Source organism: Ruditapes philippinarum, unplaced genomic scaffold (genome assembly GCF_026571515.1).
Source record: "Ruditapes philippinarum isolate M1 unplaced genomic scaffold, ASM2657151v2 ctg6432_1_1_1_1, whole genome shotgun sequence".
NCBI classification, from domain to species: Eukaryota; Metazoa; Mollusca; class Bivalvia; order Venerida; family Veneridae; genus Ruditapes; species Ruditapes philippinarum.
In genome coordinates, this window is record NW_026867037.1 from 145,435 (window position 1) to 172,757 (window position 27,323).

Sequence of the window (27,323 nt, forward strand, 5' to 3'; positions counted from 1 at the left end):
TTTCCGAACAAAAATTTTGTTTCTGAATGTATCCATGTTACACATGTATGACATAGGGTTTAGCAGTTTTCGTTTCAAATCTTTCATAGCTGAATTTTGTTGTTTTATATTATAATTATATATTGTATAATACAAACTAAATATCCGTTATTTTATTGTATGAAGCTTTAATTTAAAATCTGTCAAATTTAATTCATTTTAAGTTATTACCAATATGATTTTGAGTCTATGTAATACACTTGTATATTATATTAATTAATGAATTCCAAAATATAAACATAATGTATATAGGAAAGGGTCCTATGGATGCAGTGAATTAGTGAATGTTTTTTTACCAATTATGTAGATATTCAAGCATTTTGTATTGTGAGATCATTGAGATTAATAAGATTTGATGGGTATAAATTTCATAAACCTAATATGCAAAGTTCTTTTTACTGGTAAGCTAGACAGTTAGTATTGGAAACAATAGTTTATTACCATCAGTGCAGTATCGTGCTTAGGAAGAAAATTATCGTATATTTATAATGTTTTAAAGCATCATTAAGCAAACTGTTTTATGTACATTTCATGAATATTCATTATCTAAGAAAATAGGAGGGAATTCGTTAAAGGCCCTGATAAATCTGAGATAATACTTTCACAAAGTTATGCAAATAAGCCATTTTTTTGTCTCCTTGTGCACATGTATATGGAGTAATTTGTTGATTTTATGGCCCAGTTACCACCAAGTAACTAGGAACCATGCCATGCACTATTCATCTAACTCTCCTGTATGTACACTATTCACATAAACTTGTAATGCGTTAACAAATGTACTGCTGATAAGGGTTTTAGCATTCAGACAAAACGACCTAAGCGGTGTAATCCTGTCCTTTTAGTTAAGGCATTACGGCACTTAGCGGAGTATTTATTTAGAGCCGTTAAGCGTGACATTTTGGTCAATAATCAGCCAGGCAATTTTACACTAAGCTGACTTATCTAGAGTCTCATTTCACGCTTCATATCTGTGTTGTATGTACGCAGGCGGAAAACTAAAGGTTTTTAATCAACCAAATTGTTCTATTTTGTTTTTATAAAGTCAGTTTTATAGAGAGAGAGATTGTGTACTTGATTGAGGTAAGGATCAATGCTTTTTTGTCGTTTTTATTTTAAATAGCAATATATGTATGATTTTTTTATTTTTAATTCTGACTGTCATGGTTTAAAGAAAGTTGTATGTTAAATTTAGACTTAAAGTAATTTCATAGTTGAACTGCTGTAATTAGACCATAGCAACTTGTGGCTTTGTAATGTAAATAATTATGATAATTAACTTTTTTATCAGGTAAATAATTAAGGTAGGGGTATAATGAGGTAAAATTCTACTTTCTGTTTACCAGTGTTCATACTGTAGATTATTATTATTTTTACATTGGCTGTTTATGATCATGGTCACATTTAGTTATACATGTATTAAGTTAATAATATTAATAATAACAGATTTTGTTTCTAAAACATGATGAAAGAGATATAGTAATTTATTAGTTTTTTATGACATGTATATAAAAAAATGGGAATAATAGACATTTATGTTTCTGATAGATTCCAATGTAGATAAGTGACATATTAAATGTGTGCTTAATGATTTGATAGGATGTTTTTGGGATCAATAAGATTAAAATAAAGATAGTACAGTTCAACCTCTGTAGAGCAAAACCCGAAGTTTTTGGGTTTTTTTTGCTCTATAGAGGGCCAGCCTACAGGGTTGCACTGTATTAAACTGGAATTGTTACTCTTTTAATGACTTTCCTTTAATTTCCATTTAGTTGCTCTAAGCAAGTTTGCTTTTTTTTAGTCAGTTTTGCAGACTAGACATTTTACAGGAAAAAAAAAAAAGAATTTACCATTTTATAAAATGTATAGAAATTTCTTAAGTTGTAAATTTCTTTATTTGTAAAATGACTTGCCCAATTTAGAATTTGTCAATTGTTAAATATAAAGGTAAAATTTAGCAGCCAATAGTCACCCATGTGATAAGTTATTAATAGCCTCCCTTTATATGCAGTGTATTTATTACCTCCCTTTACATGTAATAAGGTCATTAACGTTTTGTCTGAACTCTTAAAGTTTAAATATGGTCTTTTGTATACCTTGTAATCTTATGTTCAGAGCAATAAGGCTGTATTGTATATGAAATAGATAAGGTAGATATATTTTTGTTACATCAGGCCATTATATTATTATAATTTATATCATGGCTAACCATTCCCAAATTGTAATCCGGGGGTCGCTGGTTTGATCCTTATGCAAGTTGGCATTTCTTGGTGATAAATGATCTTGGTCATTGAGTCTAAGGGTCATTTGTTCCTTATTTTTGATTAGGAAATCACGAGGGTTTAGTAGTTCAGGTAACAAGCGGGGGTATTAGTAAATATTGTTTAGGTGAAGTTATGACCATAAATGTGTTAAAATCAATGTAAAAACCAGGAAAAACAAATACATGTACATGTAAAGCCTTTCAGAGTGGGGCATTTGAAAAAAAATAGCCACCCATAAGTAATGTAGGCAAATTTAATAAAGCTATATTAAAACATTGTTTTTCAGATAATTTTTTTCATACAACCATTAAGATCTGATTGTTTCAAACATATGTGCAGGGTCTTCAAATATGAAAAGATTGGTGATCCATATCATTGGTTAAAATGCTGTTTAAATTTGTTGTATTTTCAGCCTGTAGATTAAAATATCTTCCTTGATCCTTGGTTAAGTTTGTTGTTTTTTGGTACCTCAGTTGAAAACCCTGATAATTGTGTCACACTTCCATGCACTTCCTATTTATTCCATAAGTGTTGTCAGTCATTTTGCACATTTTCATGTCAATATTAGGTCAAAACTCTTGTAAACTTATTCATTATAATTGTACTTTTCTTCCTTGAACAAATCATTGTTAATATTTTAAAAAAAAACAAACCACAAAGTGCTGAGTTTTTCACGGCTTTTGCAAAGTATTTTCATTGAAACAAGTTGTGAAAAAGAGGTGTTGAAATGTGTCAACCATGGTGCTAAGTGTGACCGGCTGAAGAAACGGTTGTCACGGTAACTGAATATCCATTGTTGAATGCTTCCCATGGTAACAGTCAGATTCTGCTAATAAAACAAGCACCTGTGACCATTGAATATAAACTTGTCACCTTTTATCTATCATAGTTATGTGACAGCATTATCCATCTGTCAGGAACAGTTTGGATCTGATCAACATAGTTTAAAGTTATGTTGGTCAAGTGTGAACTGTAATTGATTATTAGGCCAGTCATGCTGCTTACAGTGGAGGTCCCTGTGAAAACATTAAACTGCTGTTGAAATGGAAAAATACAAAAATTTAAGCGTTTGGGGCCAGCCCTGTAATGATTGAAGGGTTAAATATTTCAGTATTTGGTTCAATAGGTCATGGTATATTTCAGTTTTGTTGTAAGGTTTACTGGCACTGTCTGAGTAATTGATCTACTTTCAGGTTCCCATTTGAACCACCAAATGGATAGCTTCTTAACTTTCCTGGCAGAATTAAATCTTCCCGAGCAGGATTCAAGCTGCCCTAGAAATTTAAACTTCCCTGGCAGGTTTCACAAGGTTTCACACTTCCTTAGGGGGATTTACACTAATCTCTAGCAGGATTCACACTTTCTCTTCAGAACTTGAACTGCCCTTGCAGACTTCAAACTTCCCTGACTGAATTTAAACTACCCATGCAGACTAAAACTTCCCTGGCAGTATTCAAACTTCCCTTATAGGATTTGAATCAATGGTGATTGATAGACAGCAATGTAACCATTAATTTCCACCACCAGGTCATGAACACTCCTTATTTGGGACAGTAACCATACCATTTAGCCTCTTTAATTATTTGTTGCTCCTCAGTCATTCATGCTACATATAGCCCCTCAGCCATTGTTACTTCTCAGCCATTGAGGCTGCTGTTAGCTATTTAAATGCCTCTCCGCCATTTGGGGTCCTTTTAGCCATAAGGGCTTCTTATTGGGTCCATTACAAAGACATTATTTGCATCATATAAACTTAATGATAATTATGATTTAACTTAATGATAATTATGATTTAAATGATTTTGTTTTGTTGACAGTATTTCTGAAATCAAAAATATCTGCTGTTATGTCAATTTAATGATGTGTGTTTTTTTCTAGCAACAGGTCATAGAAATTATACTATTATAATTCAAGGTGCAAGCACTGAGTCAAAGAAATATTAATAATTTTGTTTATTAGGTCAACGTTACTTCTGGAACTAATGATGAGCACAACCCCCACTACCCTTTCCCCACATGTACTTACTGTAGTTTCTGAATATGAAAATGACTTAAAATACTGCTTGCACACACCACATGTCTTTGAACTTAAAAATAGCATCTATTTTATACCCCCATATGTCTCTGAATTGAATTAAAGTACTGTTCTGTTCTGTTCTGAAACAATTTGTTTGAAATTATTGCTTGAAGCAAATATTTAAATTCCAATCATATATTGGAAATTGATTATTAAAAATGAAATTTACAACTACATGTTATAATATTGTAAAATCTTCAGGATAAAAAGTTGTCTCTTGCTATATAACGAATTGAGAAAATACAATGTTAGCTTGAGAGGACAGTGTTTACTTGTGTAAAATACCAATGTTTGGAAGCCAGTGGACTGAACAGAAAAAAAAAATTTAAAGAAAGAAAAAAGTAATTGGCTGATCTGAACTTGTTTTGTTCACGTTTGCACGGATTTCTTCCTTGTAATTGTTATATATGGGTGTTTATGCACAGCGGTTCTTTTGTCTGCATGTGGTGAACCTTATCGTTCGGGTACCTCGCCGTCAAAAATCGTCAAGTAATCTTTTTAACGTCTAATTCGCAGGTATTTTCCGCTTAGTGTTACGAACAAAGAGCGGGTTCAAAGGCGAAAGTCTTGAACAAGTTAGCATTGTATGCGTGAATTCTATGGTAATGAAACAGGACATTTGTCCTAACGATTTTCGAAATGCTTCGTTGATCATCTTTTCATTTGCCATCAAGCTTTTATTTACCGCTACAATGCAAATACACTTAATGCCCAGAGTGTGACTTTGTTCCGCCATTTAACTTGTTCAAATTTAGCACCGTGGATTTTTTTTCAAAATCATTCGGCTGCGACATACTAAATATTTTGTAAGCGCTAGGAGCTTGTAATTCGCCTCATCGCAAAAGAGATTAAATCAACCTAATGTGTTTCATACGACCTCAGCAATTATGATTATAGTGTGATGTTTCCGATACGTTTTATTGCCATTCATTTAAACACTGACTCATACTTTGCAAGTTTAAATCAGTCAAAAGAGTTAAATCATTTCAAGATATTGCGATAGTGTAATAATTATAGTCAAGGAAATTAATCCTGATTATTTATTCAATTTATTTTTAGCAATTTTATGAATTTTAAAAAAAAAAATCATATTGTTTAATTTTTCAAGATTTTATCTGTTATATTAAGATTACCTCCCCTTTTCCATCAATGTTTATGATACATATGATAACCTCCCCTGCACTTTCTTTACTACATTCAATTAATGAAGTTCAGTTAATTCATTGCTGCAATGAATAATTATGTTTTAAATATCTTATAGAAATAGTTTATTTCATGATTTTTTAAGTGTAAATTGGGCTCAAGGACTAGGTGCTAGTTGCTTAAGTAGCAACATATTACATAATACATAGATTTTGGAGTTTTGGGAAATGAACACTAGCACTATGGCGCTAAAATTCTATAAATGTTTACATTATAAGAATATTATTTTCTAGACAAAGATTACTTTGACATAATGTCTGAACAGTGATATGTGGTAACTTTCGTTCAATCCTATTTACTTTAAAATAGTTTGGTTTGTTTGACTGAATAGCAAATAGTGCAGACTATGGTCTTGGTCGCATGGGTTAGATTCAGTTGACCCCAGCAGGAAAAAGAGTAAAGAAATATTAATTTAAGCTCAATTGTAAAAGATTTGATCAAGTCAGTCTTCCTTCTTGAACTATACAGTACTAGTGTTATACGATTAAACATGGTCGTGACAGTGGCTGTGAGGCTCGAACCTGTGACCACCAAGATGAGATGCAGACACCTTAACTACTGAACCAAAGCTTATATTCATGATAAGACAAACTACAAACCTTTTTCTTATAAAACAAAGCCGTATTTTAAATGTTGAGATTTGTCACCTGAATGCATTTTTGAAGTGATGTGATATACATATATCACTTTCTTCACATAGATTATTTATGTGCCACGCTTGACTTGAGTTTGTATCGGATAACAGAAAATATATTATTCATGATATGGCTACAATATAAATTACGTACCTACTATCTCGGATATGCATGGCCGACTTGTATTGTAGTTGTTTTTTCTTCTCGGTATTTATTTCCACCTTGTAGATTTGTGGGGATCCTTTGGTATCTTCATACAGTTAAACTGTCAGTCTTACTCCAGTGAACAGAAAGAAAATATATCTTAAAGTGAAAATATTTTTGAAATTGAAAATAAAAATTGGAGTCATATAAAAGGTTTGATTTATAATCTTTTTTTCTGTCACTTGTACTGTTTTATTTAGTTGGTTTTTTGGGGGTTTTTTAAAGCAAAAAAATTTGATTTTTTTTTCTAAGCTTTTGACTGTTTTTAGTCAGTTTTAAAAAAAAGTTTTAAAGAAAGCGTAATAATTTTGATAATACAAATATAATGAAGGGGCATTATTTTGAAAGCAACATTTTTAAGAGTAATGTCCCTTTTTCACTAAGAATATTTGAATAAATTGGTTGTTTTTATAGGCGTTGACTGTAACAGAAGAGTGTTAACACTGTATGCAGTGCTCTTGTTTTGTTGCTTATGGCCGTATGACATTGCTGGCTAATTTAACCCTTATATTGTTAAATATTTTAAATTGACTTGTTGCTTTTTCAATCTGGACAAGGCCTTTCATCAGATTTGAAAAAAACAAAAAACATTTCTATAAAAAGATTTTTTAGTTTTTCTTGGAAAATGACCATTTGATAAGAATGATTCCATTTCAAATAGTCCAAGCTGCATGATGAAATTACCCCTCTAAAAACATTGAATACATAGATGTTCAAAGCAATTGTGTAGCAATTAGACACTTACTTCATCTTACTGTATGTTAAAACCATAATATCAGATCGTGGTTACGACACATTTATTAATTTATTAGCACAACTAATTTATGCACATTTTATTATATGTAATGGTCTTATCTTGCTGACTTAGCATGCAGAACCTGCTGTTGTATGCAAATTCTGTCATGCATAGCAGATGAAAATGAAGATTTTAGATAAAAATAATCACGAAATAATTGATGAGGAGATCCATTTTGTACACATTTTACAAGTGATCCATTTTGATGAGTATTTGTAAGGAGGATCCATTTTGATCAGTATTGGTGAGGAGGATCCATTTTGATCAGTATGGGGATGGGATCCATTTTGATCAGCACTGGGGATGGGGATCCATTTTGATCAGCACTGGTAAGAAGGATCCATTTTGATCAATACTGGTGAGGAGGATCCATTTTGATCAGCACTGGTAAGAAGGATCCATTTTGATCAGTATTGGGTTGGGGGATCCATTTTGATCAGTATTGGGGAGGAGGATCCATTTTGATCAGTATTTGGGAGAGGGATCCATTTTAATCAATAATGGGGAGGGGGATCCATTTTGATCAGTATTGGGGAGGATGATTTATTGTGATTACTTTTGGTAAGGAGGATCTGTGTGACTGAGGAGGATCCATCTTAAGTATTGGTGGAGAGAGTTGATTTTTATCAATTTATGAGCTTACTTATAAGAGAAGGGCTGTAATTGTTAATGAATCATTTTTATTGACGTAATGATGCATGAAATGTTTGGTTTAAAGTGTTGAATACATTATGCAAATTAACATTGGTATGAAGTGTTTTGTATCATTTAGTCATGTGATCAGGTCATGTGATCATATTTGCATTTTGCAGTTAATCTAAATCTAAGCGTGAAGTCAGCTATTTTATATAATAATTATGTTAATATCTGGCGTACCATGCATGTAATATTTGCATTTTTTTTTTGTTAAGGATATCTTAATGCTTAGTAGATCATGGAGCGGTCACTGAAATTTGAAGAAAAGAAAAACACCTTCAAATTATTTGTCTGTAATATAAGGGCCCTTTCCAACTATTTTGGAAAAAAATATTTCTGATTAAATTGGGAAAAATAATGTGCATTTTGAAAAATTTGAGAAATTCTTTACAAATTTATAATGTGCCAAAAGATTCATCCATTTCTGGATGTATGATCAAGGTAACTTGTTGCAAGTCAAAACAGTTCAATTTTTCTCAGAAGTTTAAACAGTTTGAATATTGGGAAGAATTTTAAATTATAAAAACAATTTATGTGAAATTGGGAAAAAGCGGTTATTTTGGATTGGGAATTGGTCCTCAGATATCAGATTCTTGTAATTGGGAATAGCAGTTGTGATTTTGTCTCTGTGTACTGTACCTTCTCAATTTAAAACTTCTTAATTTAATTTTCAAAATAAGTAATATTATTAATAAATCTTAAACACAAAAGATCAGTTGATATACTATAGACAGAATGATATGTGTTTTATTAGTTTAATATGGTGTGAAAATAATTTTAAATAGAAAATTTGATCATGCTTGAAGCTAATAGATTATAAAGAACAAATTTTTTTTCAAACATAATTATTTTAATATTTAAAAGGATATTAGTATTCAAGATTCCCTTTTGAAATATCATAAGAATATGTCTTACTAATAGATTGATAATTTAGCCGCGTCACAACAAAACCAACATAATGGGTTTGAGACCAGCATGGATCCAGACCTGTCTGGTCTGCGCAGTCTGATCAGGATCCATGCTGTTTGCTTACATACTCTATAACAAGTAGAGAAACTGATAGCGAACAGCATGGATCCTGATCAGACTGCACGGATGCGCATGCTGGTCTGGATCCATGCTGGTCGCAAACCCACTATGTTGGTTTTGTCATGGCGCGGCTCATTTAAGTTGCATGCTTATGTATTTATATATATTTTGCAACAACTGAAGTGTACAGACGAAATGTACTGCCACAGTTGATCGATTTTGTTGTATAGAATATATTATTGATCAAATTTTTATGGTAGTTAGATCTTCGTATAATGTCGTCACAGATATATGATTTTGGTAATTGTACGATCAGTGTGCCGTTGAATTATCTGGCGACGGGAAATTACGACTTGACAGGATTTCTATTTAGACTAATAAAAGATGTAGATAATTTATTATTACTGTTGAATTTGCTCGTAGATGTCAAGTGTTTGATTAAATAGTAAGTAGATTTGTTAAATATCCGAAAATGGCGGGAAGGTGATTGGAATGGCGTTGATAATCTGTGATCAGGTTGAATTAAAACGTTAAATGATATGTGTCTAAAGTGGTCATAAATAACGCAAGTTTGTATTTAATGACCAGGGATTAATATGATTAATTTATAAATGCAGGATTTCGTATGTGCAAATTTTATTTGATGATTAGTAAATATGTGTGTAAATAATGATTTAGTAATCTGATTAAAAAGGAACAAAAACGTTTTAATCTTGTCTGTTTCAAAGAAAATTCAAGCAATTATTATTGCCAGGTTGTTGATGATGATGTTGTGCAGAAACTTAGATGTAACCAGTTACTCGGTATCACTTGGAATACATTTGCTATCTTATACATATAGGCACCGTGAGTTATAAGACAAGGGGAATTACTATGGAAATCTATGTTTTTTTAGTTATGCTCCTTTGTAATTTAAGACTTTTGTCAGAATTGCTGATATTAGTAGAATAATTTAAAAACTGTTGAAATATCAATATGAAACTTGAAATACTTGCTTATAATGTTCAGAACAGGTTAGAGTCAAGTGGCTTTATTCTAAAAGTTACCTTTTTTGGATTACTACCCTTAGTTAACTTAGATTTTTTGTTTAATTGGTTAGTGATAGGAAATTTTAAAAACAAGATAATTTGCTCATGCTTAAGACTTGGCATACTTGCATTTGGACAATAGGACAATTAAGGGACATAACCAAATTAGCAGATATTTTCTTGAGTTTTTTTTGTTTTTGTTTTTACATGGGAAATAATCAACTTTTGTAAAAAGTCAAAAAGATATTCATTTTATTGAGAAGTGTATACATGTAACAGCCATGAAACTGAAACACTCCTTCTATATCTATAAATATATGGGAGTATAGCTGTATATAATATATTCTGATTTTCAACAAAAACCAAGTTATTTACTGTCATTATGTCTTAATTAAAGAAATTTTAAAGTGAGACTGAAAGTTAGTTCCCTTTGAAATTTAGAAAAGTACCTGATAAGATTTCTCTTTTTGCAGAAGTTGTCTCCCTTTGATATTTAGGTATTTAAGTGTGAATGTTATGATTTGTGTCCCTTTAAATGAGAAAAATATAAGATGGGCATCTTAGTTATTTTATGGCAAGTTTCAAAAGAACTGAAAATTAATATAACAAATATTAATATTATAATTATGGCTAAAACTTAAAGGAAAAGGTCAGCACATAAAATTTGATACTGATAAGAATGTACTGTGTATGTTACAAGTGCTGAAACTTGGCATTCTGATGAGAACTGTCTGTAATAAAAAAATTTGAAAGCTTCAGTACAAAAACTAAGACCTTGCATAAACAATGCTGAATATGGTTGATTTTGTTGTTTTTGTTTTGTTAACTGACAAAATGATTGAAACTGGAAAAACATGGTAACCCTAATGTAGTGAGACTTGTTCAAAACGACATCCTCTGGTTAAAATACATGTAGCGACTTGACAGATTTTGACTGTATATTATTGCCCTCTGGTAAAATTCAATATTTACATGGATTGTCACGGTGTTTAAACACGACTGCTCCGTGACCGAAAACCTTCTTATTATAAAGAGAAGACGGTTAATTATCTTGTTAAGTGCTCGAAGCTAAATTACGTACAGAAGTGTCCATATTTACATGTTTGAAATATAAAATGTTAGGTGAAATTGTCATACTTAAATACCTATATATCAGATATATCGATGTGATAGGTTGATGTATATATGTAATTAATTTGATTGGCTCATTTGTTGGACATGAAGAGGTATTGTTATTATATTAATTTATTGATGTGCGATGGAAGAAAATGATTATCATAATAATGTACAAATGTATATGACTTTAGTTAAGATAGAATATTGTTTTTAATTTTAGATAATGCTATAATATACAGCATAGATTTCTTGGAAATGAATGTTTAATTATAATCAGTTACATATATATTTACATATATTTAACTATTAAAATATTACAAATGTTTCTTCAGTATTGTTGCCACATGTATTGAAAATATTACCATAAAAATTAATCTAGAAAAATGGGAGTGTAAACATAATTATTTGATAAAAAAAAAATTCTTCATTGATGATTCATGAATATAAATGAAATATATTGAAAATGTCATGTATCATAGATATAGATAAAACATGAGATTTGCATATTTCATTTACTGTTTAGATAATTAAATTATATAATAACTAAATTATTTTGATTGGTTTATCATTCAAATTGCATGATTATTTATTAATTTATTTAAATAATTAATTATAAAGCATGTCAATATATTCAGTCTAAAAATCATCGTTTTGATACAGGGAAGTCAATGGCTGTGGTCCTAGGCTCGAGTTTTCCAAAATAGATTGAATTTTTGACAACATGTATAATTTTGTCTTTTTTACAGGCACGATTGATGTAGAAGTGTGACCTTGACAGAAAATGTGAAGAATTTACAAGCAGGCTTTATGAAGAGAAAAGAACGTACCTTATAGAACTTATGTTTCTCTCAGGCATTCCTTAAAACATTATCAAGAATGACTGACATAATCATAAAACCTGCGGTGCCGGTAAAGGAGGAAGACGAAGACGATGACATTATCACTATTGAACTTTCTCCCTCTGCAGTGAAGAGTATTCCTGTGGGAGATAACTCTGAAGACATGAAAAGTGAAAATGGCGAACAGAAAACATTAACTCCCCTGTCAGCGGCAGAGACCTCGGTTGAAGCTCCGATTATAACATCTAGTCCAGCTGTTACGACAATTTCCGTGGGAGAAGCTCCACAGATTTTACAGCCTGTGACCTTGACCTCAGATGATGGGTCGACGGTTACCTTGGCAACACCTTTAGTAACAGGGACACCAGTGACTGGAGCACAGTTTGTGGCACCATTGACTGCTAATTATCAGTTACTGTTACAACAGCAATACATTAACTTCCTACATCTTCAACAGACTATGCTACAGGTTGGTATGATAATAACTGAAAAAAATTTGATTTGACCATGGTTTTGACGTACTTGTCCGATTTTATCTGAAGGCATTTCTTAACTTGTCAGTATGATATTTATGTAGTAAATTCTTGAAAACTACCACTTTTCCACAACCTGGGCAATACGGACAATTGAATACCTGCCCCTTCTGACTCCAAAGGACATACCACTCATCTCTGTGCCAGTTGATATTTCGGAATCCTCCATGTGAGTCATGAATTTTGCTCTTATTTAAGAAATGTTGGGAGTCAGTGGCAAGACCAATTTGCTTTCTGATTCTTTTAATATGGATGGTCGGTGTTAGAGTCAGAGGTTCTACCAACATGCCTAAAATAATAAGAAAAGTGGTATGGTATTGTTTGAATGATTTTAAGTCAGGGAAATAAGGCATACCTTCTTCCAACATATCTCATTAAGCTCTCAATGGAAACATAATTATTAAATGATATAATCTTTGTTTCATGTTGCTTTAAGACAGGGAAATCTTTAAACTGCTAATGGCACAGGTAAAAGTGTGACTCTCAAATAATCTATTTAGGTACTAAAGTACTGAAAATATGTTAAAGAATGTATTTGTTTTAAGCTCACTGAAGCATGCTTAATGTGTAGGTTATTTAGTTGTAATTCTGTCCTCATTCAGATCTCATTTGATATCTTTAGGTTTAAATTTTATACTTTGTAACCATTTACTTTCTTTGGCTTAAAGTTTCAAATTTACCTTATCTTACATAATACTATGAGGTTGATAAAAATTGAAAAAAAGAAAAGCTTAAGAATCTGTTCTCAGTAATGGCTCCCCCCATATATTCTGTCAAAAAAGTGCCTTGCAATATATTCACTATCTTATAAAAAAAAACAAAAAAAACATTACAACATAAAGTTTTACATAATTATACTGTCTGGTGATTTATAAATTTATTTATGAATTGTAGCAACAACAACAGCAGCAGCAACAACAACAACCTCAGGTTGTCAACGTCCTTGACCTTTCCAAGGAAACTGAAGGTCAAGTTAAAACAACAGTTTTTCCGATTGAGGTAAAGAAAATGGAGGCAACAACAGTGACTGTTTCCAATGGTGACAGTGGTAGTCAAGCATTTTCACCTGTGACGGTTCCCATAGTGATAGAGGAGGGAACCAGTGAGCTTGATGCAAAGAAAAAGGCGGAATTAGAAAATGGTAAAAATACACACATATATGTATAATCGTGTATTTGTTTACTTTAATGCCGGCAGATACATTGAGGATATTTGTTTGTTTTGCATGTAAGATCGAAATAAAAATATAATAGCTGGTGTTCTCGAGTGAAATATATTTTAATCTTAGATGCAAAACAAACTAATTTTCTGTTTATTTCAAGCTTTTTTTACTGGTTTTCAGTAATTTTTACTTGTTTTGCATTTTCTTCATGATGTCATCACACCATGACGTTACCGTACAAATTTTAAAATTAAGTTTTGTAAAATTTCTCAAATTTTGTTACATTTTGAACACAATGTATGCAGCTATTTAATTGCTTCTCATAAAGAAGCAAAATTTTCAAACAGTCATGTAAAAGTTTTAGGGATTTAAATATCAAGGTACAAAAATTTAGCAACAAGTAGTACAGAGCCCGGTCAGACTGCACAGATGGTCAGGCTGACCTGACGTATACGAGTATATATGGGTTGCAAAGGTAGATCACTTCCTAACAGTTTATGGGTAAACAATTTGATATGGAAAACCAACATAATAAGCATTGACAGCTACCACAGATTCAGAACTCGATCGCTCTTTGAACAGTTGGAAGTGTTTGGTCAATTTATTGTACATGTCATTGAATTTGCTCTTTTAATTGAATAAAATTTTATCCGTATCTGAAGTAAAAATTCTTATCTGAAAGTATGCAGAATTATTCCATGAAAGCATGCAATTTTGCTGTGTAAATTCTTTTTGTTACGATATATTCTTCAATATTTATCAAGCATAATTATACATTTAAAAATAAATTTCTTTGAAGCTTTACAAAAGTATTATGTCAATTTATAAAATGTTGATGCATATTAATTTTGTACATTGTCAAATGGTGTAATTATATTCTATAAGTAAGTGTATAAGTATATAGTTACATTTAAGTATTGATCTTAATGTATATAATGTATATATTGTATGAACATTGAATGTAAAAAAATAAATTATTAAAATTTCATTAATTCACAGCTAGAAATGTAAACCAGTATGGCAGAGAGTTCACCAATGGGCGCCCACTACCTGACCACCTCCGGGTCCAGATATTACAACTGGCCCTCCAGGGGATCAGACCGTGTGAGATCAGCCGGCAACTTCAGGTCTCTCATGGCTGTGTTAGCAAGATTTTAAACAGGTTAGTTTTAAACATATATATTTTAGATGGATTCCGGTGAAAGGTTTGAGCATATTAATACCACACCAGAGTTCGCTTACTTGAAGTGGCCAGAATCACTTCCATAGGAGTAATCATGGTATTGACCTCAGTATGGCTTGAACCAAAGACCCCTTGGTGGAGAATAATTAACTCCGGAATTAAAAATATTTGGGGTTTTCCCATCTAATCCATAGGTATAAACAAACTTTTACAGTAACATCTTCCAAAATAAGCGCAACAGGTTGACTAATCTTTTGTGACAGGTAGTGCACCATGAAGCTATAATGGTGAAAGTTTGTTTGTACTGTGAAAAACACACATTTACCGAGTAACAGAAAGCCAGTATAACTAAAAGCTTCTCTAATAATTTTGGAGATTTAGGAGCTATGCATTTATATCTGTTAGTGTATGTTAAAATTACTAACCCTCTGATAAAGAACAGTATAAATAGGTAAAATTTTTATCCCATCGTTGCCTTTCCCCCCTAAAATTTGAAGGGACTCGGGCTTTCCTGATTTCTATAAGACAAGCACGATTTTCTTGAAATTGTGAAATTTTAGTGTAATTTCCTTAAAATTGTAAAAGAGGAAGCATTGTATTGACATAATTTTGTGAAAACCAATTTACAATTCAAAATTTTTTCCTTTATTTGATAAAAGCAAGATTATTTAATTGAGATATTTCAACAACGTGACTGGTTATTATTTTGAGAGGTCGCTGGCAATGTCCTGAATAGAATCTTAGAAAGTTTGTTGGGCCTGGAACAAATGAAAGTGGCATTACTTTCAGTTGTGAAGCTGGCATTTTGGAAGGGGGGGGGGGTGGGGGTGGGGGGCGTAGGTAGGCTCGTATAATAAGGCCTCTGTTATGTTCATGTTTTGCATAAAGGAAAGCAACCCTGCCCATGTTTATGTTAATGCCAGGTGTAATAATGGTTGTGAATCTTAATGTTATGTTTGTGTAGTAAATATATAATGGTACTTTTATTATCAAGTATTAATTTGACAGCAATTTATTTCCATTTAATTGTCAGTCAAGCATTTTAAATGTAAATTGCTGATTTGCATGTCATGGTTGAATCGCTGTGTATTTAACTGTGATAATACTGAAGACATTTTGTCTCATGGGAAAGTGACATTAAACTTTTGAAATTAAGAGAAGAAAAAAAAAACAGAATAAAGATAAAAATTAAAAGGTATACGCCCATGGAATGTGTGAATGTGAATACTTTTATTCAATTATAAGTGAATGACTGCATTTTATTTTTTGAAGATAAGCATTTTGAGCTCTTTTTGCATGCCTAGAATTTAAATGGTTTGAAACACTTTGTACACTTATGGCTTTATTAAGATTCTTTAGGAAGTATTTTGTTAATTGCAGTTTGATTTTGAAAATTTCTTATCCCGAAACTTTTGCTTAAGTCTTTCATCTGGAAATTTATTGTCGTTTATTGGTTTTTGCAGGGTTTTAAGTCAGAGCGATATTGCTTAATCTTTACTGTAAGTCAGAGTGATATTGCTTAAAGTGACATGCTCATTCCTTTACTGCAAATTTAGATGAAATAGTACATGTAAATGTTTCAAGAGATTCACTATTATAATGGTGATTGACCACTATCAACTGATCAAAAATTATAATGGGATAAAATATTAAATCTACTTAAATTATGAAAAAGTCTGCTGCCCTTTTTTTAAAAGAAAATTTAACATTACAAATACATTCTGAATGATATTTATAGACATTTCCATGGGTCATGTGGAATCTTGATTATGTTTTCATAGTAAAATTTAAAATTGAACACAATTATTATGGCAATATGTAAAGTTATTTTGACTTTTACCTGTGCACTCAGCATTTACAATTGGATGGGCATAATGTCACATTAAGCCATTAGGGACATTCCAAACTCAACCATAGTTGACCAAGTTACTTCAATAAACATAGAGATAAGTTTAGGGCCTAAATAAAGTTGAAATTGAATGAATAGCTTTATTATCCTGCTTTGCTGGGACTATCAGGCTCACATGCTGGCAGAAGGTTTATGGATGTGTGCAGGTACCCATTCATGTCTGAAATGCAGGGAGAGGCACATGAGGTCCATCTCAATTAGTTGAAACCTGAAATGTCACACCATGCATCTTAACAATGTTGATGTTGACTTAAAACAAACCCAGACATAAAAAAAAATGTTTTCTTTGGTTTACATCATAGTTTAGAAAAAAGAAAGATAAAAATAATGGATATTTTAATTGAAATTTAAGATAAACATCAAATTAGATTGTTTATGAGTAAGACAGCGGTCAAGTTGAATAACTTTAATATAGACACAAGAGAAGTTATTATTGGACCTTGGAGAAGTTATTTTCGAGGGACTTAATATGACTTCCAAAAGTCAAGAGTATAATAAATTTAATAGTTATTTTTTTTTACCTTGAGGAAAAAGCAAGACATGGATGGTGAAATGCATTTTTAATTTATCAAGGTGCATGCTAATTAAAGTGATAAATTACAGTGTTTACATTTGGTTTATCGCCCCCCCCCCCCTCCCACCTCCCCTCACCATATAAAGTGAAATTATTATTAATGACCATTTGTACATACATTGATGATGACCTGTGTTAATTTCTCCACATGAATGATCAGCCTGCATTACATTTTACATTATCGCCCTCCAGCGATTTGTCACGCTTTTCTGAACCTCTTAATTAATATGGCAACAACTCATTGCTTAATTTGTTAAATGGACTTTCGTTACATTCTAATTTTGAAATGTCCATTATTATATAAAGGGTTTAAATATCTCAAGTCCAAAATTGATTCAGAGGCTAATTCTATGAACAAGTCTTTACTTTCACCTTCTAATATCATTATTATCAGCATACATGCTTTCTAAGGTGCTTCTCAGTCTATCCAGAAATGTTTTCTGAGAATTTCATTAAGTCTAAAATATGTCAGAAAATTAAGATATCTACCATAAATGAATATATAAGAAAATTAAATGAAACTACCAAAGATAGCAGGGCGGCCCGCAACATGTTGAAAGAGAATTAACTATAGAGCTACATCCTGTTGATGAAATTTAGAAGGTTTATCTTTTCATAATAAGGTGAAAATAAATATACTAATTACTTAACTGTGTATCTTAATAGAGATGTTGATATCTTGACTTTGGTTATCTTTAAATGTTGATAACTAATGGAGATGGTGATAATTTAACTTTGGTAACTTTTGTATAGAGATTTTGATATCTTGACCTTGGTTATCTTTAAATGATGATAACTAATAGAGATGGTGATAATTTTACTTTGGTAATCTTCCGTATAAAAATGTTGATGTCTTGACCTTGGTTACTTTAAATGATGATAACTAATAGAGATGGTGATAATTTAACTTTGGTAATCTTCTGTATAGAGTTGTTGATATCTTGACCTTGGTTATCTTTAAATGATGATTACTTATAGAGATGGTGATAATTTAACTTTGGTAATCTTCTGTATAGAGATGTTGATATCTTGACCTTGGTTATCTTTAAATGATGATAAATAATAGAGATGGTGATAATTTAACTTCCGTTATCTTCTGTATAGAGATGTTGATATCTTGACCTTGGTTATCTTTAAATGATGATAAATAATAGAGACGGTGATAATTTAACTTCCGTTATCTTCTGTATAGAGATGTTGATATCTTGACCTTGGTTATCTTTAAATGATGATTACTTATAGAGATGGTGATAATTTAACTTCCGTTATCTTCTGTATAGAGATGTTGATATCTTGACCTTGGTTATCTTTAAATGATGATAAATAATAGAGATGGTGATAATTTAACTTTGGTAATCTTCTGTAAAGAGATGTTGATATCTTGACCTTGGTTATCTTTAAATGATGATAAATAATAGAGATGGTGATAATTTAACTTCGGTTATCTTCTGTATAGAGATGTTGATATCTTGACCTTGGTTATCTTTAAATGATGAGAAAATAATAGAGATGGTGATAATTTAACTTTGGTTATCTTCTGTATAGAGATGTTGATATCTTGACCTTGGTTATCTTTAAATGATGATAACTAATAGAGATGGTGATAATTTAACTTTGGTAATCTTCTGTATAGAGATGTTGATATCTTGACCTTGGTTATCTTTAAATGATGATAACTAATAGAGATGGTGATAATTTAACTTTGGTAATCTTCTGTATAGAGATGTTGATATCTTGACCTTGGTTATCTTTAAATGATGATAACTTATAGAGATGGTGATAATTTAACTTTGGTAATCTTCTGTATAGAAATGTTGATATCTTGACCTTGGTTATCTTTAAATGATGATAACTTATAGAGATGGTGATAATTTAACTTTGGTAATCTTCTGTATAGAAATGTTGATATCTTAACCTTGGTTATCTTTAAATGATGATAAATAATAGAGATGGTGATAATATAACTTTGGTAATCTTCTGTATAAAGACGATGATATCTTGACCTTGGTTATCTTTTCATGGAGATGGTGATATCTAGACCTTGATGATGTTTAAATGGTGATAACTCATAGAGATAGTGGTAACTTAATTTGGTTATCTTAAATATTACTTAACCATCTGGTGAGTTTTCATAGAGATGGTGATAACTTTACTTGGATTGACTTTGAAAGAGTTGGTGATAATTTTAGGTAAAATTTGATTGAGAATGATACCTTGTTAATCAGGAAGCATATTAAAGTCATATCTTTAAATGTTTGAATTATAGTATCTGTATCCTGGAAGTTTCCTGTTCAATATTTAAATGCATCATACGAAGTTAAAATAAGATGGTTTTTAATCAAAAGTTTCACATATCCTGTTTTATCATGTTTAACAAACAGGTCAACAGGATTTATCAGTAGTATTTTATCATAGGTTTTGATTGTATTAAATGGGTTACGTTAAAATGTATTGAATATCCGATTGCATAAAGCTATTGTACTGGAATTCATTCCAAAGCGAGGAAACGAATGCATTCATCGATATTTCATTTAAATCTTTTATGCACAAATGTTTAAGTTATTTTTCGCACCATTGATTTTGGACAAATGTAAGCTAAGTCGTAAGTTTTTTTGTCCGTTTGATGTGTTTTGTAAAGGTTCATTGGTCGTCAATGGAACATTGCGGCAGCAAATTCTTTTTGTCTACCCCCTGTTTTTTGTGTGTGTGTGTGTATATGTATCATGTTGGATAAGAATGTTTGAAAAGAAGCAAGGTTGGTTTTGTAATAGAAAATTGTTTAGTCACCAATTTGTTGTTCCGTGTTTCTTCCTCCATTGTTCAGGTGCTGTTATCGAGACAAATATTAAAATCTCGAAAAGTTTTACGTATGGGTCTTTTAATGTGTAATAGTACTTATAGGTCTTTTTGTGTGTAATTCTCGAGAGAAAAGTAACTGGAGCATTTTCTATACGGAGAAATAATTTTATACTTTTATGTACGCTTGATTAAGAGAAATTTTAAAACTATCGAAGTGAGGTGGAAGTTTGAATCGTTCTTGCGTAAACAGAATCAAGGATGGTGGTAACATGAGACTCTGTGTGGTAAAAATTCGAAACTCATTTGTTAAACACGGAACATAAATACTTATGTATTTTTTTTAAAGCACCACGGTGTTGATAACAATCTTTTTGAAATACGGATCACTTCTCAAATATCAGAGCTACAAAAATGTGCACTTCAGTGGCGTTGGGTTTTATAATAGAATTAATTGCTGGTTACGGTGAGCGAGCAGTTTGGCGAAGGCTCAAGTATCCACGTTTAATGTATTGTATACGAGGGTTTTGGCATTTAACGCTTGACTGACGTTTTTCGTGAAACGTGATTAATTACACTGATAGTCTTGTTCTACACTGGTTCAGCTTTACTGAGCGTAAAAAGTTTAATTGATAGTTTCGGTTTGTGGAGGGAATTAAGCCCCACTACCAAGATTGATTAAATGTGTCCGAAAGTAGCTTAGAGATATGCATAAAGACTGATTGATGATTAATTCTGGATTTTACTGTCGCAGTTAAAAACAAACATGCATTCATTTATATGATCCTTCTACAGGCCTAAAAAAATTGACTCAGAAGCATATTTAAAAGTTTTATGATATAAAGAATAAAAAAATTTGAAATTAGGACATGAAGTGTAATGCCAACTTGCCATCAACTAATAAATAAAATCTTTTTTTTGTGTTTTGCAACTGATTTATTTCAATTATACATACATGTACATTTTATAGTTGTCTTTGCTACATCAAGACTAATTATAATAAACTTACATTTTTTACAGATACCGGAAGACCGGAAGTATAAATCCCGGTCAGATTGGCGGAAGCAAACCGAAGGTGACCACGGCTGATGTTGTTGCTAAGGTCAGATTCTACAAGGCGCAAAATCCACAGATGTTTGCATGGGAAATCCGACAAAAGTGAGTGAATTTGTAACAGATACGTAACCTGTATAAGGATAAATGACTTTAAACTTGTACAATGAAATCTTCATGCCTTGATGTTACACAATAGTTGATTAGTTTACTTGATAAGTATGCTTTAAATTAAGTGTCACTATACTGAAATGAAGTCATCAACAGTATAGTATAGAGAGCTGGAGAAGTCTATGCAGATGCAGAGCTAGTCTGGGTAGAGAGTGGGGCTTGCCTGGTTAGAAATCTGGGTTATTTTGGTTAGAGGACAGGTTATGGCCATTATGCATGGATGCAATTCTAACTGTTTGATAAAGTGTCTCCCATAATACTACTGGATCTTAATTTAAATTGGTCATGCATGAGCTGTATTCATAAGTATGATGCATTTTATTTTACTGTCATCATGGTTCAACTGTTTATTGTCAAACTATTTACTCATTTCTCATACAAATTATATCACCATTATTATATCATCCCTAAAATGATACATCAAGATTTCAAGATTATATCTGACAACTTTTAAATGGTTACAAAAATCCTGTCTAGTGTGGGTATTTTCTCCCTATGTTAATAATATATAATAAAGAGAAGCTGAATCTTTTCTATGAAAAGGGAATGACGAAATTAACTGATAAGATTTCAGTGTCAAGATCAAATAAAAACTTGAAAGAGCAAATTTGTCAGGCGTTTAATGACGGAAATCATCTAGACTAGGTATTTTCGATATGCATCATTAATAACAAAAAGATTTTTTTCAATAAATGTAAATATTGTTGGTTGTTATAATGGTTTTTCGTGCTATAAATTAAAGAAATAATTTATCTCTCAAAAGGAAATCATTGTCTATTACAGGGTGTACAGGAAATAAAAAATAAATAAAACAACATTTTATCTTTTTTCACATGATCTCTTGCCCAAGACCCTTGATAATATTAATTTAATTGGGATTCCAGAGGCAATGTTATGTAAACTGGCTTTAAATCACCTTGCCCTGGTTGGTGTGTGTTTGAATTCCAGCCCAGAGACTTTGAAATATTTCATGTGACAAAGCTACTCGAAAACTGGCATGAACAGGCAATTGGTCCCCTCAGTCTCCATGTGCAAGCCAACTTTATTCTAAAGTGATATAAAAATTATATTTTTTGGTCTCACCCTGCCTGGAAAATGTCCATTTATCATTAAACTAGTATTTGTTGGAAAGGAAAGAAACATAAATGTTTCGTAGATTGTTTATTGAAAAAGTAATGTAACGTGTTAATTTAATATATTATGTAACATAACGTGTCAATTGAGAATATAATGTAACTTATCATGTTGCCAGAAAATATAATGTAACATAATGTATTAATTGAAAATACAAAATAATTTAACATGTTAATTGAAAATATAATGTAGCAATTGAGTTAATAATGTGTTAAAAGTCACCTGAGTTGCTGAGAGAAGGCAGGACTGAGCCGTGTCACAACAAAACCAACATAATGGGTTTGCGACCAGCATGGATCCAGACCAGCCTGCGCATTCGCGCAGTCTGATCAGAATCCATGCTGTTGGCTTACAAACTCTATTACAAGTAGAGAAACTGATAGGGTGCGCAGACTGGTCTGGATCCATGCTGGTCGCAAACCCATTATGTTGGTTTTGTCGTGACACGGCTCAGGTATTTCTGGTACAGAATTTAAGAGCAATGCAAATTGTTTTCTGGTAAATGCAATAGCTGTTAAAGACAGCCAGTTTGACTGTGCTTGAAAAATTGAACACAGAATATCTGTGATGATTTAATGCCAAAAAACCCACTATCAAGTTGTTAGTATCGAGTCATTAGCTGCATGATATAATAAGCAATTTCTCTCAATATAGTGTGAAATTATGGGCCCCACAAATCATTCATGCATTATTAGTTATTTAATTATTCATTGAATTACTGCTTAAGGGAGGGAGGAGAAAAAAAAAACATGAAAGATTTATTTATAATTGTTACATGCACCATGGAGCATGCCAGTTATTGCACATGGTTATAATATGTCATAAATTATATAATTTATAAATGTTAACAGCAAACAGGTGTTCAGACTTAAGAATCATATAAGTAAATATTTAAGTATTTTAACTGCCCTCAACCTAAGTGGAAACAAAAGTAATAGGCCAGTTTGCCATCGGACTAAAGCCAGGCCAGCCTGCACATCTGCCTGTAACACTGCTAATAGCTTAATTGTTTGTATTTTGTTATTCCTTTAAAATTCTGATTCAAACCTATGAATAAAGGACATCTAAAGGATAGATTGAACATAGTCTTTATTAACAAGTGGTATTTATTTGGAGGTACTTTTGTTCTGTTCAATCAATGAAGGTTTGTTGAAATGTGATCTTTATCTGAATGTGGTCTTTAAACTCAGGTTTGACTGTAAGCTGTTCCAAAAAATTCGAAGCCATATCCATCAGTTTTAAAGTAGGTTACTTATTATACTTGTTTATATAACTTTTGTACAAAATACGGTCAAACCCTGTGTAATATACCTACCTTCAGGCAAAAAAACTTAAGTTTAACAAAGGTTTAATTATCACTTTAATCCTTACAACTCTAAATATCTTAGATGAACTTGTCCATCTTTCAATATGGACGAAACCATTTATCATTTTTAGGGAGAACTTTAGAATATAATTTGTCACCTTTGTGCAGTAACGGGTTAAGTTCTTCTAAATTTAATTGGAGTTAACAAGTTATTGCTCTTAGGTGACAATGGCCTGAGTAGCAAATAGTGCAGACAGCACAGATGTACTGGCTGACCTTAGTCTGCACTTGTCGCATTGCTGCAATCAGTTGCCTGGCAACAGCAGGCTCAAGGTTAAGGTCCAACAGCTGGGTTAAGAAAAAAAAAATATGTAAAAGTATGTGTTGTACATAAGTTTTGTGAATTATATGAGATACAGTACAAATGTACTTTGTTATTCATTATAATATTTTGTACATTTAATATAATAGGAAACAATTATAAGCATATATCATAAGCTTATTGCCTTGTTTTATAAGAGGAGGGAAAAAATCTTGTAGCCTACTTACAAGCATGCATGGCAAATTTAATATAGTATTTAGGTTAAAGTAAGTGGAGCAAGTATAGTACATTTCTTCATATTTTGAAGGGTTTATATAATAATACATTTAAGAAATTCCACTGAGGTCCAAAAGCTGTACATTATAGGATCAACTGGACCACAGAAAAAATATGTAAAAACATAATTACACTTAAAACTACATCTTAAAAATTGAAATTTTTGTACAATGTTTAGTCTTAATTTAGTTTAAACCCTTCCATTTTTGGGTCATTTTGCGTGATTCCGGAAAAATTTAGTGAGCTAATGATTAGAAATTTTGGACACAACTTAATTTGTTCAGACCTTCATGAAATGATACACAAATTTGAATTAGCACAGATATTTATTTTTTTAACTTTGCATGATTAAAAAGGATCATGATTACAATAAGTTTATGAAAAATTGAAAAAAAATTGGTTAGTTATGCTTTAATTGTAAATTTTTGAGTTATCCGCTTATGAAAATGTAAAATAATATCAGAGATTATAAGCGAATGTTCTAGAAATACAGTTAATATAAAAATTACCCTGTGTATGATAATTATATCATGTAACAATGAGTAACTCGCATCTTGTAATTTAGCAGAAATTGTACCAAATTTTTGTAAAATCAGTCACCTGTAATAAATATGAAATAATATATTGAGGAAAATTTTAATCTATGGTAACCAGGAAGAAGAAGAAATATCCATTGTTACATTGATAAAATGTTTGAATGATTACGCGAAAAAAAAAATGTCCGTTTTGTCATGATATAGCATATTGTAAATCAATATTCATACCTGATAAGTCATGTTCATAGCCACTGAACTCTGAAGTTAAATAAACTCATTTCGATTTAATTTATTTAGATTTTTTGCGTGAACTGCTTTGAAGAATTAAACAATGGGGCATATTTTTGGGTTGAAAATTGTATTTTGTAATTTATGATTGAATAAAAATCAGGGAGGCGTCCGTGGCCATGTTTGCCCCTCATTGCTGTGGGTTCGGATCCTGCCAGTGTGAGGAAGCTATCCAGCTGCCTTACGAAATGTCAGTGGTTCTACTCTGGTGCCGGTTGGTGCATGGAGGGGTACCTTATATATGGCCTTCCTCCACCAATAAAGCTGGAATGTTGCCATATGACCTCAGTTGTATTGGTGTGATTTTAAACTCAATTAAAAAAAAATGAAACAAAAAAAAAATGAAAAACCATTTATCTTTGATGTTTTAAAGAGGTAAAAGGTTTCCGGTCAGTATGGACTCTCGAAAGATAACAATATTTCAGCAGTTTTCTTAAATTTAAATAAAAGGAAAAACATCAATGTCAACTTTATAAAAAGCAATGTGTTGTTGTTGAAGAATGTTTTTTGTTTTTGTTGCTAATATTATAATGTAACTGTTACTTTATATATTTTCAGACTGTTAGAGGAAGGGATCTGTAATGAGAAAAATATTCCAAGTATTAGTTCAATAAATCGTATAATCCGAGACAAGGCCATCTTACAGCGTCGCAGTCTCGACAGTGCGACCAGTCTTGACAACCTGACGTTGCCGACGTATTCTGTGTCAACTAGTGACCAGGAAGAGGTGGGTGTAACAATATTTATCTTTTATTTCATATTTCACAAAAGGTTTTTATGTTTCAAACAAGCGTGTCGTATTTCATACAAAGTACATGTAAAGGAAAACAAATAGGCTGAAAATAGTAACAACAGGACATGATACACTTCAAAAATGATAACTATTCAAGTAACACTTGACTGATTTGAATGGTTTCAATGAGGGAAGACTTTATTCTACCTGAAAAGCCGAGACGTAATTTGACAAAGTTTCAAGATTTAGGTATGATAAAGAACCGGAGGTTTACTGAACCAACTAAACTATATAGGCCTCTTGAGTGAGAGGTTGCGAGTTTGAAAAGATTTTTTTCTCTCTAGTGTTTTAACATACAATTTTTTTCTCAAAAAATTTTATTATCCACTTGAATGTTACTGCTGACAAATTTTTAACGTTTTAAGCTTTTTGACTAAACGAGTATAAAATATTTTTTTGCAAAGGGTTTATTGTAACTGCTCATTCTTCATTAAACTTATAATAATACCAAATTTGAAACAAAAATTAAGACAAAAATCTTGCGCAAATTTCCATAAAATGGTTAGTTTTTATGTTTTAAGTAAATTTGCCTGTTTATATTAGTTACCCAAAGTCACAGGGTAATTATTTATCTGACATAATTACATTGGGTTGATCAGTGGCTTTACTCAGATGCCCATTTGTGCCTGAAATAATGCATGGAGGGGGTACCTGAGGTCTTCCTCCACCATCACTAAAGCGGGAAAGTTGCCATAATTATGACCTTTACTGTGTTGGTGGAATGTTAAACCCAACCAAATAAAACCAGAAAACATGGGGTTGATGGCTTTCCCAAGGTACTTGTTAAATAGACAATATTGTTATGAAGCACTCTTTACATGCTAAATTATGATCAGGTTATTGTCACCAATATCAAACTTGCCAACATTCAATTTGAGCAGTCAGTTTTACAGATCATTCTCTTCTCTTTATTGTTTGTTGCCAAATTTTACTCTGGGAATTAGAAAAGCCAAATGAAAAAATGAATTGGTAAAAGTTGGTCAAGGTTGTTTGTTAATCTGTACAGATTATGTATGTTTGGCATCATAATTTTAGCATGTTGATATCGAAGGCCCCAAACTGCACTTCATCCCACCCACCCTTCATTTGATAATGGACCATTCCAATTTCAAAGTGGGATAAGTCTGTTAAAACAGATAAAGCATGTTAACAGTTAATCTTTTTAAGTAAAGAATGTATATCTTTAAATTGCATGAATGCTTGGTAAATATGTTTTTTATAAGAATTACATAAATCATGGAGAAAAAAAGAATGGTTGTTATAGCATAAACAAGGTTTATCTATCTTATGTTGATACAAAAAGAAAACAGATGTGTTTACTTGGCAAATTAATTGTGTATTTTTTTTTGCAAATTCAGATTAACC

The 27,323-nt window shown here is 31.6% G+C and overlaps 1 protein-coding gene across 5 annotated transcripts in view; it reads left to right on the plus strand.

The window, feature by feature from the left end:
• The window catches only part of LOC132734603 (uncharacterized), a 43,918-nt gene that overhangs the window by 13,690 nt on the left and 2,905 nt on the right, over positions 1-27,323 (plus strand). For 2 of the 5 annotated variants that reach the window (XM_060721396.1, XM_060721397.1), the window contains exons 3-7: positions 11,830-12,391; positions 13,350-13,596; positions 14,617-14,779; positions 21,100-21,237; positions 25,724-25,892. In XM_060721396.1, the coding sequence (XP_060577379.1) occupies positions 11,960-12,391; positions 13,350-13,596; positions 14,617-14,779; positions 21,100-21,237; positions 25,724-25,892 (1,149 nt within the window). In that variant the 5' untranslated portion in view covers positions 11,830-11,959. Of the gene's footprint in view, positions 1-965; positions 1,120-6,440; positions 6,572-9,228; positions 9,385-11,829; positions 12,392-13,349; positions 13,597-14,616; positions 14,780-21,099; positions 21,238-25,723; positions 25,893-27,323 lie in introns of those variants that run through there. The other 3 variants (XM_060721398.1, XM_060721400.1, XM_060721399.1) reach the window with 3 other exon arrangements.